This window comes from Syngnathus typhle, linkage group LG4, assembly GCF_033458585.1.
Source record: "Syngnathus typhle isolate RoL2023-S1 ecotype Sweden linkage group LG4, RoL_Styp_1.0, whole genome shotgun sequence".
NCBI lineage: Eukaryota > Metazoa > Chordata > Actinopteri > Syngnathiformes > Syngnathidae > Syngnathus > Syngnathus typhle.
Genome location: NC_083741.1, coordinates 11130352 through 11144289, shown reverse-complemented (window position 1 = coordinate 11144289; position 13938 = coordinate 11130352). Strand labels below are relative to the sequence as shown.

The following is a 13938-nucleotide window of genomic DNA, read 5'->3' as shown; positions in this document are numbered from 1 at the left end:
TGAAGCGAGAGCAGTTATATGCCAAGAGCATTCAGACTGTAAAAGAATCGAACCGCACTCTTAACACATTATTGAATCGGAAAAAATAATTCAAACCATTAGCCGGCATTTCATGTTGGCAAAACCATGCCAACATCCACAAAAAGGAAGAACAGGCCTTAAGAGGAAAAAAAAATCCTTCTGAACACAAACCATTTCAGACTCTGAGAGCAAAAGGCCTTGAGACGCTCCCCAAAAAAAGCCCATCAGCTCAATGCGGCAAGTCGTCCATTACCAGATGAGACAGGTTCAAGCCTGTTACTGGTGCCACGTCCGTGTCAAGACTGAACATGCCAAGGAGTGTGATATTAGGACTGCAGTCATTCAGTGACATCCCAGATTTCAGAGAGCAGCGGGGGAAGCTTCTTGTCCTGGAGACGAAGGGCAAAAACCTGTTCAGAGTGCACGCTGCTCAGTGTACGAAGGCTCACCAGCTTCATCAGCATGCGTGGAAACATCAAGTGATCCTGAGAAAACAAATCAAATGATGACAATTATATGAGGTTAGTATCGCTGAATCCAATGCCTTCCAAAGTTACTCCGGTCATGACCCCGATGATGTGCTTGTCGGTATGACAAACAACAAAGTCATGTTGACACACCGTGGGTAATAAGAGAAGAGGTTATATCAACTAGTGGGCACTTACATTTGGTCTCTTTATCGTGATATAAGAGCGCAGGGCGTCAACATAAGGTTGTTGTAGCCTTTCCACAAGATCATGATCTTGCACATTTGGCCGATCTGAAATATTGTAAGAGCACAACAGACATCTCTTAACAGACAGAAAACAATGTATTAGATATCCCTTATGCATCTTAGAATTAATAAAAAAAAACAACCATCAACATTATTTTGAAAAACAAATCTCATTTGACTTGTTCCTGAATAGTTACAATCATCGGTCGGGGTAAAATCTGACCTGCAGAAAATATGTTGATGGCAATCAGCAGTGCGTACTCAGCTTCATCCAGCTGCAAGTCATTCATTCCTTTCGAAAACTCAAAGATGGGATTAATGAACTCAAACTGAAGGCCTATTGAGGACAGAGGGATATGAAAAAAATATTTCAGATAATGCTACTATAGTGCATGTTAATAATTCTGTGGTGACACACCTGTCTGAGCTAAGTGACAACATTGTATCTTAATTTGGATATTTCTGCCTTTAATGGCTTAATTTACAATAAAACCTATTGCACAATAAAAAGTACCTGCTTTTGCAAAATCCTCCTTATTGTAGCTAAAATCCTTTAGAAATGTAATGCTGTCAATGGCAGGGTTGTATCGACGAGATGTCTCCAGCAGCATAATCTGACGAAGACAAACATCGTTGTTCGTTTCGTATTGTACACACAAAGTCAACACACTGGGGAGAACTGTGATTCACAGCATTATGGAGACAGACAATTCACCTATAGAAGCCGGTATGAATTGTAATGTTTTTTATTTGTAAAACCTACGTGGTCACGAAAGCAGAAAATGATTTGTTTTTGTGTGTGTGACACAAATGGGCGAATTAAAATACAGGTAATGTCGTGTCGCCAGAGCAAAAGTGAACGTGTCAATACTACAGCAACAACATTGAAAGTAGAAACATAACAAACTTCTATGGTTGACGTCTTCAATAGAGCAATCTGGTCCTCTCTCGTGAGCTCTAAAAATCCAGGAAGCTGCTTAGCAAAATCCACAATCTCCTGGACCGACATGATCGCCAGCTCAGTGAAGTGGGCAAAACGCTGCTGACGCACTTCTCGATTTTGTAGATCTTGATTCTGCGGCCATGGCTGTGGTTGTTATTTGTAAAACACACACAAACATAGTCACCATGCTTAGTCATATGCACACCCACGTGCTTATACGGCGGACCCCCGCATACTCGTGGTTCGGTGGGCATGCACACTCTGATAATGGCATTTTAGCTATAATATTGGTTTGATAGCATCAGTGTGATGATCAGAGTATGACGTTTACATTTTCATTATTCAAATGTTTCACTGTACTGTAAATACATAATGATAAAGAAAAGAAAAGCAACTGAAAGAGAATAATTGAGAAGACATCAAGTTAAGGCTCACTAACAATGTGCCAGCAGGGTTTTGGACAAATTAAGCTGCTTCAATAAAATACTGAGATATCAATTTACCGTCACTTTTGGTCTATCAAGAAAGGATCTCTTGTTGCATTGCTTCTGCATGGCCACAAGCTTCTCAATCATTTCCTGCTGCTGAGGATCCAGTGAAGCTACTTCCTGCGGAGGAGTGGGAGTAACCACTGCGGACGAGCGGGCTGTCTCTTCATCCTGCTGCTTTTTCATCTTCTTCAGACGGATTTGCTCCTCAGAAAGCACACCTGTGTGCCAGAGTGGACAGGGTTTGCAAGTCGTACACCATCAAATGGCTGAAAATACTAGACACAACGCAGTGAAATTGAAACACTCACACTGCTCTAGCATGCCTGCCTCGCGACACTTGCGCAGGCGGCACTGCTGGCACTTGCGCCGCATGTACATGTCCATTTCACACCGTTGGTTGTTCTTGCAGGAGTACTGGGCACTTTTAATGACACTACGTCGAAAGAAGCCCTTGCAGCCTTCGCAGCTAAGCACATTGTAGTGGAATCCGGAGGCCTTGTCACCGCATACGCTGCACACCTCATTTCCCAGCATCTTCGGGGCGGGGCCCTTTTTTCTCTTTACCGGCTGACCATCTATACAACATGTACGTAAAATAGAGGTGAAAAGCAGCTCATTTTAACAAACAAAACATCTACTTAGGGTGAAATTGAAAATTATAGAAAAAGAAATGCAACACTTTTTTACACTCGACGGAGACTCTGCTAAAACTACATATTACAGGATTAATACACTTAATTTTTAAAAACAGCAGTGACATCTCTTTTCTCTGATTGCCTGAGCGTTGGTGTATTAATCTTTTTATGTAGACTTTTTATTGAGTAACATGCAACTCAACCCTTCCATTTTGCAGTTCCAATGACGGTTGGCTATTCAATTTTATAAATGATATTAAATAGTCTCTGAATTCAAATCAGTGTAAAAGACAATATAATCAGAATTGACTGAACAATGGCTAAAAGCTGTATAGAGGAACGATTTTTCACAATGGCTAAAAGCTGTATAGAGGAACGATTTTTCACAAGTCAGTTTTCACCTGTGCTGGTGGCTGTGTCGCCCACATCGGGCTTAGTGTCACTCAGCTCGACTGGCAAAGGACTGCTAATCCCAGTGGGAGTTGGGCCATTATGAGATGAGGCAGGGAAGTCATCTGGTTGGGAAAGGTCACCAAGAGAGAGCAGGCTTTCGTGCTTCATTGCCATGCTGCCATTGCTCTCCACCATGCAATGAAGTTGCAGTTCCGCAGCTCCGTCAAAAACTTTACTCTCGTCTGACCAGCGGGACAAAACTCGTATTATTTTTTTGCATCAAATCATAATTTTGGGAAAAATGTCATAATATAATGAAGACCGAGGATGAGCAAATGACTGCTTGATTTAACTACGGCATCTGGTCAAGAAGTGTGTGGTGTTATGTGCCCCCGCAGCACTGGTGGAAATGTGTGTTCCCTCCCTTCGCCTTTAAGTCGCTCATCCCTGATCTAGAGTATAATGCAGTTAAATTTGGTTTCTTACTATTATTTCTGTTTCACAACTGACCACGATGCTATTTTATCCAAGCCAAAAAATTAAGGACAAATATCTTACCATGACCAACATCTGGGATATCAGTCACAGGCAGCGTTGACATCTTCTGTACAGCTGGTTGTCATAACGAAATCTATTTACCTATGTGAAAAAATGAAAAAATGAAAAAAGGCCGAGGGGTGTAAGATTCCAATACAATGAGAGCTGTACAATATATTGTGCTAGTTGCTCAAGGGCGTATTTAAGTAAAATGTTACGTTGGAACGCGATAACTCAAATGGTACCAGGCGGCTGGGGCGCAGTGTTCTAAACCACTACACAAATTAAATTAAACACAATCGTAAAAAAAAAGTAAAAGCATGCCGAAAAGCAGAAATGAAAGTATGTCATGTGCCACCTATAGATGGATTCAGGAAACTCTATCAGCGGACCCAGACAGGACACTTTGCTATTTTGAACCAAGCTTCCAAGAAAATGGCTTTCAAGTACATGAAAAATAAGAAATATAGTATAAACTGTCTGACTATGATTTGCAAGTTCGCTTGGACTAGACCAATTTTTAAATAAGATTATAAAAATAATTGGGTAATACCAAAACTACAAGGCACATACGTAAATGGCCTTATTTGAAGATATTAAATAATATTTTTTGCTGTATTAAATTCCTTACATAAGAGTATTTTTTCCCTATTCCTGGGCCTGGTATCTAAAACGTGAAAATAATTTGCAATAAACAATAACTTTTTTTTTTTTTTTAAATCGTCACGCTGGATTTCTCTAGACTTCACAAAAGCCCAAGACAATTCACAAGCAGCGATGTGCTCTGGGCCAGACCAGAACCTTGTTTTGTCATTTCTACACTCGCACAGCCAAACAAACCCTTCTAAGCAATAGCTCATGTTAGAACTCAAACATTATTTTCTGCACAGCATGAATCTGAAACACTTTCAAGAGTCTGGCAAAACACCGTGTTTGTTAAATACTAAAGTAGAAAGAAAAAATAAATCTCCAAAACATGACATTTTGACAGATCAGGACACTTAAGCTTGCTAAAATGACTCAAGATTGACCTTACCTCTGATGCTGATATCTTATTTCTCTTGCAAGTCCATCATGGTCTCAGCCAGTCAAGGATGGTTGTGCCAATGGAGGACTTTTTTGACTGAAGAGGCTTGAAGGTGTCAATACCCTGCAACTTATCGCGCTCAATTTCGCTGACTTGATAAGAGAAAGGGAGAAGATGAGTTCCTTCCTACAAAGCTCTGCGGGAGACAAGAGGGAAAACAGGGTAAGGGAAGGGGGAGGGAACACAAGAGGTCACTATTGGTCACTTGCATGGCTCTTCAACCCCCAGCAGTGCTCCAGTCCTTTCCTATTTTACAAAGACATAGCAGACGACAAATGATGAGCACTCTTCGCGACCCCCCCCCCCCACCCCCGACTGTGTTCAGCCAACAAACGAAAACAAAGCTCAGGTGCCTGAAATCCAGTTCACTCATAAAATGTCTGACAATGTTAATCCGCAAAACAACGTGATATGTTTTAATCGATTTTTAGTTCAAGCACAATACTTTTAACCGATATGGAACGTTTAATGGGGGGTGGGGGGGACTCACTGTTCCTGCTTATAAAACATCCTGTGACCTGTCATCCTTACGCTGATTTTCTGTTCAAGTCCAATGTCCACTGCATCTTATCGGTCAGTCACCTTTTGTTTTCATAGAGTACTGGAAATCCAACATTTCAAATAAAACAATTAAATAAAAGGCTGATGAATGTGACCTGTGACAATACTGGCTAATTATGATGTGTAACAGACAAATAACTCATAAGTGAGATCTACTGGAGTCAAGCACAAATAACCGAGTTGATTTTCAAATATTGGAGCAATATTCAGGCCACTAGAGTTCATTTGCAGGTTTTTTGGGAGGGGGTAAATGTCATGTCATTTGGGCACGTTTCTGTACCAAGTGCAAATATCTAACCCAAGTCAAAACTGAACATGTTGAGCCAAGAGTTGCATGAGTGCATGATTCTTGTATATTCTGAACAGCACAATAAACTGTGTCAAAATGTCAGAGGCATTTTCAGTAGGTTGCAGTTTCATCAATAGTAAGTAAATTGTCACATGCAGTCATTAAACAACCAACTAACACTTGCAAACTCTTCGGAATGGAAACAAGTTCTCCAGGCTAAACTACTAAAGAGTCTGTGAAGCAAGTGCAAGTTTCAGGTGTCACACCCTTTGGTGAAGCAAAAGTGAACAACCACCATACTCAGCAACATCTTGGTGTGAAAGCAAAGAATCAGGGCTTTCACAAGGACGGGTCGTCCATAAATGAATCAAAGTTCCCACAAATACTCCTAGAAGAAGAAGTACATCATTCGTACACACCCTTTCACATACTCTGAAATGTTTTCACTTCTCTGACCAGCAAATAGGGCTTGAATAACAAAACAAAATATTAACTTAAAATATTTTGGTATGATGACTCAACATTGCAGTTTGAGGAAATTGACAAACTAGAACACAAATAGGCACAAATATATATTTTTTAAAAATAGATTTGCAGTCACTTCACTCCAAAGGTACAGAACAGAATTTGGACAATCACAAGGACTGCAACTTTTTTACGAGCCAATTATGTCCTATTACTTTTGAGCCTATCAAATTGGAGAAAATTATGCAGTAATATTGCACCATGCGATCTTAAAGAAACGTAATAGGTCTCATATGACAATATTTGGTTTTATCTGATTTTTCCAGTCACAACATTTTGTTTCGTACACACATAAAAATCACTTGATGGGTGGCCAACTTGCTTCAGTTGACAGTGAATTAGCTTTGTTTTCATTATTTTTTTTATATAAAACCTATGTAATTTGGGCCAAATTCTTCAGAATCCAAGGCTTTGTTGTGCCTGATTGTTGAGTCGTCAATCTACAGCCTTATATGTTCCTGTGTGAGGGATTACAACAGACTTTGGAAATAAATTATAAACTCTTTTCCCAGGCGAGCAGACCAACATTTGCTTTAATATAAGTCATTCAACTAAGCAGGTGCCTTTTTTTTTCTTTTCTTTTTTACGAGCCAAACACAATTAAACTTTAACAGACCAAAACATTCAAGGTAAAATTGAAGGGAGAACTGTTCCTGGTTAATATTATAGTCCGAAGTTTTAGTTGATTTAATAGATATACTGTATGTGTCATCTAAATAATATATTACTGTTTTGTTTGGAACATTTCTATTACAATTGCACAGAGGTAATCGTGCAGAGAGCTAGGCCTTTGTCAACAATGGATCGTTACCTAGCAAAACTCCGAATAAACTCTACTATGACATACTTAAAGAACGTGTTGATGTTAGCATTACAACGTTAGCAATCGTGGCGAAATTAATCCAACGTTAAGCATAATAAATAAATAAAAAACACAGCAAGGGCGTTAGCTTTCGAGCCAACAAATGCTGTCAAATATAACGACTGTTAATCGTGCTGTCACGAATAGTGACACCGATCTTAAAATAATCGATAATTAGTCTGACTAGGAAACACAACGCCATCATTTTGATAGGTAAGCTAAACAAAAACAATACTGGAGGTTAGCGACCCGCATTCGAAAGGAACTCTCTCGTAACACCTCAAGTTGGCTAACTTCGTGCTCCCTGGGCGACAAATGAAAACACGATTAAAGCGAACATTTTTAAACTTGCCTGGTGGTTAGCGAGTCTGTCACTTCTTTTACTGAGGTTACACCGGGCGTTTGTGTTTACTGACAACCGTAGCTAGACAGTTAGCATGTTTGCTATCGTAACGTAATTGTATCATATGATGCGGAGGCCCAAGAAGACCGGAAGTGAAGAAAACTCATTCATATTCACTGGATAAAAACATCAACAGAGCAGTTTATGGCTGCAAATAACCTCATCTGTTCGAATAAAAACAGCTATAATCTGAAAACATTTGTGTATCGTGGGAATTATAATTTAAGTAGTTCAGTTCAAAAAGTGAAAGTATAGATTTACACAGAGCGAAATCAATACCAAAAAATTTCGAATGTAATATTATAAAAGAGCTGTAACGAAAACTAACTAATCATAATCTCAAGCAATTAAAATATCACATAAACAAACCAAAAAATATTTGGACATTAAATTGGATGTGTCGTTCAGAAAAATCTTTATTTTTCTCAGTTTCATAAATGTGAGTTTAACTATGTGAATTGCACTGCTGTAATAAAAAATGTAAACGGTCATCCCACTCGAAAATGAATAAATAATACACTAATTTAGAAATGAATAAACACACCTTTTTTTTTTTTACCTGCTGCACATTCTATGATACAAATCAATTTGTTTTTGCTTTTTTACGAACTATTTGCCTTTTCTCATACAAATAGACGCTTCTCAATTATGTTGTCAAGAGTAATAATACACCCAAATGAAAAGTACGGTACAATTTGCAAGTCCAAAACACTGTCGTCAGATGGCAGCCAAAAAATCCCTCTAGAGGCCGCTGTTGCGTGGTTGATACACACATTTATTCGCTGGCGGAACCCGGAAGAACACGACATTATGCGCAATCCGGAGACCTAAAAACACAAGTCTCTGTGCACAATCAAACCCGTTTCTTTCACATCGATTTGGGTGCAACGACATCATGCCCGTCACATGCGCGTCATTGGGATGCAACAATAAGTTTGTGAAGGGGTCGGACATACGATTTTATCGGTAAGTAAGTCCACTTTTAATGAGGTAGACGCGCACTTTGTTTCTACACTAACGTTTCAACTATGTCGTGACAAATCGGCACATTATCTTTTCATATAATCACTCGATCATACTTGTTCAACCTGAGATAACACTGCTACGTAACTGTACAAGGCTAACATCAGTACCCGTTGTCCTAACAACCCGATCATCAACCCGTACACTCCATATTTGTTTATCTTTAGCTGTTGTTTTGAATTGAGTAGTCAACCAAACTGACATCTTTCTGTAAAATGTATTAATGCGATACAAGCGCACAGGTCACGGTCCGAAAGTAACGTTTTACTTAAATGCAAATGCATAGTGTTATTGATTTTACCAAGTGTTCATTAAGATTATTGTATGTGACAAATGCCTAAATGTAATAATAAATTTGTTTCCATCTCCTTAAGTTAAACATTTAATTCACAGACATTGTGTTTTGAACTCAAATTAAGCAAAAACACGGCACCTTGTCCTGAAAATAAATAAGGAATATCATTTAAAAGAGAAGAAAAAACAAAATGATAATCTGGATAAGTCCCCTTGAAACAGGCATTTTAACCTGCTGTTGTGATTATGGCAGAGCTAAATTGCTTTATTTCCCCACTTAACAAAGGCAAATACAACCTATTGAATCATAATTTCTGGTGCAATGGTACACTATTCTCAAAAATTAAAATGTCTTCCTCTCAGGTTCCCACTCAGCAAACCTTCACTCTCCGCCAGATGGGTTCAGAGTCTGGGGTTGAGAAACTTCATCCCAACTGCCAACACCTGCCTGTGTTCAGAACATTTTTCACCTGACTGCTTCAGGGACTACAATGGAAAACAGTTTCTGAGGGAGGATGCTGTGCCGTCCTTGTTCCCTCACGGCCAAGACGCTTTAAAGGTTTGGGTGCAATATGTCGCTTCCTCGCTCACAATGCTCAAAAACGTCTACCTTGCCATTGCGGCAAAATAAATGACCACTTCAAAATATCTGATAGATTGAACTACGAAAACGACAATCGATGCCCCTTCCTAAGGATATCAGTGTCACAAACATGGGGTCACAGGCAGAGAGGGACAAAGCGAGAGATTTGGCCTTTCTACGCAGAGAAAAGAGAGGAAGTGCAAGAGTAAGTTTTCTGTTTTTTCTATCTATCCATCCATCCAGCCATCATAGCCAGCTGTAGCCAGCTTCATCTGCTAGAGACCCATGTATTTTATTTCATGATTTAAGTTAATTGAAAATGCTTATTCTTGTTTTAGGGTGGACGAGGTGGCCGCGGTGGAAAACTCTCTGACAGGTAAGACCCCTGGGTGTAGATAAAGGAACTATTGCTAAACTAGTGGGTTTTTTTTCTCAAATACAATGCACCCTGCTCAAAATAAAGTTAAAAGTAAAGCTCCACCAACCCTTCCTCCCAATTTCCCCGCTTGACATAAATGTATTAAGTGCAGTGTTGCACGATGATCATCTGACCAATAATACAGACTTTTAGCTCAGTGGTTAGTTCTCAATGCGTCCAAGACTGGGTGTCTAGCTATATTCTCATTAGATAATAGAGCAAGGCATTGTATGGCAGAAAAACCCAAACTGAAGTATAAGTATTTTAAAAAAAATGAAGCAGATGTATCATGGCTTTCCTATGTCTCCCGCAGGCATAGTCTTGGAGGCAAGAGCAGAGTCTACGATAGCAAAGGACGACTACTGTCCAACGGCAAGGACATGTGCGACTGTTTGGATGTGGACTGCATGGGTTGCTTCTTCCCCTGCTCCGACTGCAGCTCACGCAAGTGTGGATTTGAGTGCCGCTGTGACAGGAAGTGGCTTTATGAGCAGATGGAGGTGGAAGGAGGAGAGATCATCCGCAACAAATTTGCTTTTTAATAAAGCAAGATAGACTGTATCTACACTCATTGGCCAGAATCTAATGGGATCCAGTGGAGCTTTAGATGCAATCCTACACAAGAAATGTCACAAACGTTTCCATGCGTAGTGGCCTACAGTGGTGTAGAAGTGCATGACATCATACTTAGCCTTTTACCTTTAACTACATGAGAGGGGTATAATATTGGAGCTTTTACAATGGATCTTATTAACGGTGTTAAGTGTACCTAATATTTTTGCCTATAAGTGATGGACTCGTTCTAAAAGGCTCCATAAAAAGATGCGCGGAACCAGATCTTGCTTTTTCACACAATTCAACTTAACCCAGATGTTGGGCGTATGAAGGACCTTTGTTTAACCCAAGTGGTCATCATGATACATTACTGTCCATCACAGAATTAAACACTGTACAAGGTGAGGATTTTAATTTAATTTGTCTTTCTTTAATTTTTAACCTGTTCTGTTTATTCTTATGAAAACCGTTTTTGTTGTGCCAAGTCATACGAATAAATTTTATACACACTTTCTAAATTGGTGGTGATGGCGTCACTTTTTTTTTTAAGATGTCCATCCTTGACCTCAATAGTCTTGTACTCATGACATTGAGTATGAGAATGCAGTCATCTCATGGTGGCCAAAACATGTTTTTACTCCCATTTGTCCTTGCTGCCTATAAATAGTGCTGACATTAAAGGTGGTGTTGCAGGGCTCACAGAGACAAACTATTCACACACGCACTCACGCCTATGGATAATTTGGAATGCTCAATCTGCCTACCAAGCATGCGTTAAGGATGTGGGAGGTAACCTGTTTACTCAGAGAAAACCCACACAGGCACGGGGAGAACATGCAAACTCCACCACTGGAGATGGAATCAAGCCTGCAACCTCTGAACTGTGAGGCGGACGTGCTAACCAGTGTCTATCCCCAAATATGCTCAAATGAACCTCAGATGATTGAACATCAATGCAGTCCTCAGCAATGGAAATTCAACCAAAAGATTTAAGTCCACTGATGTCAGTCATGTTCTGTAACCGTACAGAAAAATGTGATCTCCCACAACGTCGTGCAAAATGACATCTGAACAAAGAGTCAAATAATTCTATGCAAAATCAAAATCTGGTTTATGACAACTACAAGTTACTGGCATTTATGTGATCAGTTACACAAAGCAACAATCAACTTAATTTCTTTTCACATTTTAATGTGGAAACACAGTATCAATGTTAATTGAAACTAAAAAGCAAGGTTCAAAAGCAGCTTGGCATGAACCAAGGAACACGTCCACAATCTGTGTAGTCTTCGTTACATGAAGTACACTGGCAGCTTTTGGCCACAGGGTAGGTGACACCCACGGAACAGCCCCTGATGTGTTTCACTTCGTAGCTCCAGTTGCCATCGCAGACTTTCTGTTTGGTCTCTTTCACCGGAGACAGGTAGACTGGATCCTGCGGACAGAAGAAAAGCCTACAGTTGTTTGCGAAGCAGTACTCCCCAAATGGGAGATGATGACATTGGTGATCAATTTAACGTCCATTTTCTATGCCACTTAAGACTCCTGGGTGAGATGCAGGCTAAACCAGATGACTTGGGACAAGAGGCAGAGTACACCCAAAACTGATCACCAGCTAATCACAGCTCTTCACGTAACTAATGTGACAACCACAAAGACAGTGAAAACAGTCAAGTATTCATTTGCAGAACAATAACAGTCAAAAGTACATCAAAAGCCAAAGAATAAAAATGGTTCTTCAAACAACTTTTAAAAATAGACAGAGAGGGGGGCTTGCATGACTAAACCTAACAACACAAATCGTCCTTTAAATTGACCAGGTCACAAACACAGAAAAACTTTAGTGGCAGAACTACGCCACTTTTGAGACACTCTCTATTTGCCTGCGTCATTTCAACTGTTTCACATGCTCCATTGGGCTGAGGAAATCCAAAAAGATTTCATAGAGGATTAAAGTAGATTGGATCCACTATTGTACAGAACACAAGTGTGCAGTACACAATAACACTGTGTCAGAATTGTGACCCTGAATGTTACCAGTGGTATTGCTACTTACTCTCAGGCGGCAGAGTCTGGTTATGAGAGAGTAATTGAGCACTGAGCCCACACAATAGCGTGTCTGGTCACCTCCAAACCGCCGGTCAGCTGTGGGAAACTGCTTGGATGTTAAAAATGACGAAAGCATCTTTTTAATACCTGTCAGTAATTTTGTGACAGTTTTCAAGCCCAGGCTTAACTGTGGTCGACATTTAGATCTTTGCAGTACCTCATTGTAGCACTGTCCTTCGCATACGGTGGTGTCGACGTATTCGGTTCTGCCACAGCTCTCCACGGGGATGGTGACGTTTCTCGGGGTGCAGCCTAAACTGCAATGCTTAGCGGTACCTGCCAGTGCCAGCGCCAGCACTGTTGCCATGACAACTAGCTGCATCCTCTGATGAGTGCAGCACAAGCGTCTGCCACGAGAGGGGATCAGGCATAACATTATAAAACCAATCATGTCAAAAAATCAGAGTCAATTTCAGCAATCTGAAACCAAATAAACAAAGTTTTTTGTTTACTCAGATTTGTTTTCCCGCTGGAAACCCCACACAGCAAGTTCTATTTGCTCTAAATTGGAAATCCCATTTTTGATGGTTCCTTGACCTGTAGAAGGTTCAACCACAATTCTGGTCTCCCAACTGGCTCCCCACCAGTCCTTCATTTGATACTGAACATATCTGAGAGCATCTAAAGAAAATACTAGCAGCATCTGTTGACCTTTCGAGCATTCTCTCGAGCATGCGATGATCAAGTCAACCTTTGTCTAACTATCAGCATGAGCTCACTTTCAACATACTGGAATTTTCCACATCTGGGTGCATAAAAGAAATTTATCAAGAGGTCCAAAAACCCTGAGTTACAGATATAAAATCAATTATTAATTTAAAAAAATGTACAATATCCATGCGCTATTGGCAGATCAAATTTCATCACAAGTTTCACATTTGCCCAAAGTCCTACCTTTTTGAAGTGGCTTTGGACGTCCTCCTGATGTCTAACTGTCTAAAACGGCTTATGATCCTTTGGCTCTCCCATCGCTCTTAAATAAGGTCGCTCTTGCAAATTCTGTTAATCTTCTCAGCTTTAGCTCTGTCTTCTTTTTTTCCCAAGTGTTTGGTCCAAGCATTGACACAGTAAATCCTCCTCTTTTTCCCTCAGCAGATAAGGTCAGGTAAAGCCTTTCCTCCTACGTGCACGTAGGAGGGGTTGACCATATCTCTTGGAGCCTTTGGACCAAGCACAGAAAAATAAAATGACATCTGCTGCAACAGAAAATGGAAAGCCACGAAGATACATCAGCGGTCAGTTTTTTTCTTCATTGTTTTGATAATGTCACCACTTTTGCAGGTGCAGTGCGGGTTCTCGATCCATTGGCCATCGTTTCTCAACCGAAATCAACTGTGATTAAAGGCTTTACTTTTTGTATTTAATTTCACAACAATGTTTTATGGTGGGATTACGGTGGATTAAAGTGGTGAAGCCTTGTACGTCTGAGTTTCAGGTTTTCCATGTTCATCCTGTGCTTGTGTGGACTTTCTCCGTTATCTTCCGCTGCCTCCC

The 13938-nt window shown here is 40.2% G+C and overlaps 3 protein-coding genes across 3 annotated transcripts in view; 1 reads left to right on the top strand and 2 right to left on the bottom strand.

Moving 5' to 3' along the window:
- Positions 1 to 4955, bottom strand: part of nr1h3 (nuclear receptor subfamily 1, group H, member 3) — a 5473-nt gene extending 518 nt beyond the window's left edge. Inside the window, exons 1-10 of the mRNA XM_061276659.1 lie at positions 4772 to 4955; positions 3757 to 3837; positions 3207 to 3440; positions 2479 to 2745; positions 2183 to 2388; positions 1644 to 1823; positions 1251 to 1350; positions 960 to 1073; positions 687 to 781; positions 1 to 506 (exon numbers count right to left, since the gene is read on the bottom strand). The exon at positions 1 to 506 is cut by the window's left edge and continues 518 nt beyond it. Coding sequence (XP_061132643.1) covers positions 360 to 506; positions 687 to 781; positions 960 to 1073; positions 1251 to 1350; positions 1644 to 1823; positions 2183 to 2388; positions 2479 to 2745; positions 3207 to 3440; positions 3757 to 3799 — 1386 coding nt within the window. The 5' untranslated portion in view covers positions 3800 to 3837; positions 4772 to 4955 and the 3' untranslated portion in view covers positions 1 to 359. The remainder of the gene's footprint in view (positions 507 to 686; positions 782 to 959; positions 1074 to 1250; positions 1351 to 1643; positions 1824 to 2182; positions 2389 to 2478; positions 2746 to 3206; positions 3441 to 3756; positions 3838 to 4771) is intronic.
- Positions 4956 to 8244: 3289 nt separating this feature from the next.
- arl14ep (ADP-ribosylation factor-like 14 effector protein) lies at positions 8245 to 10853 on the top strand. The gene is made up of 5 exons (XM_061277308.1): positions 8245 to 8428; positions 9143 to 9338; positions 9436 to 9567; positions 9701 to 9738; positions 10094 to 10853. The coding sequence occupies exons 1-5, from the start codon at positions 8358 to 8360 to the stop codon at positions 10320 to 10322; spliced, it is 666 nt and encodes a 221-aa protein (XP_061133292.1). The 5' UTR covers positions 8245 to 8357; the 3' UTR covers positions 10323 to 10853.
- Positions 10854 to 11572: 719 nt separating this feature from the next.
- fshb (follicle stimulating hormone subunit beta) lies at positions 11573 to 12784 on the bottom strand. The gene is made up of 2 exons (XM_061276662.1): positions 12602 to 12784; positions 11573 to 11770 (listed from the first exon to the last, which is right to left on the bottom strand). The coding sequence occupies exons 1-2, from the start codon at positions 12764 to 12766 to the stop codon at positions 11573 to 11575; spliced, it is 363 nt and encodes a 120-aa protein (XP_061132646.1). The 5' UTR covers positions 12767 to 12784.
- Between the last annotated feature and the right edge of the window lie 1154 nt (positions 12785 to 13938).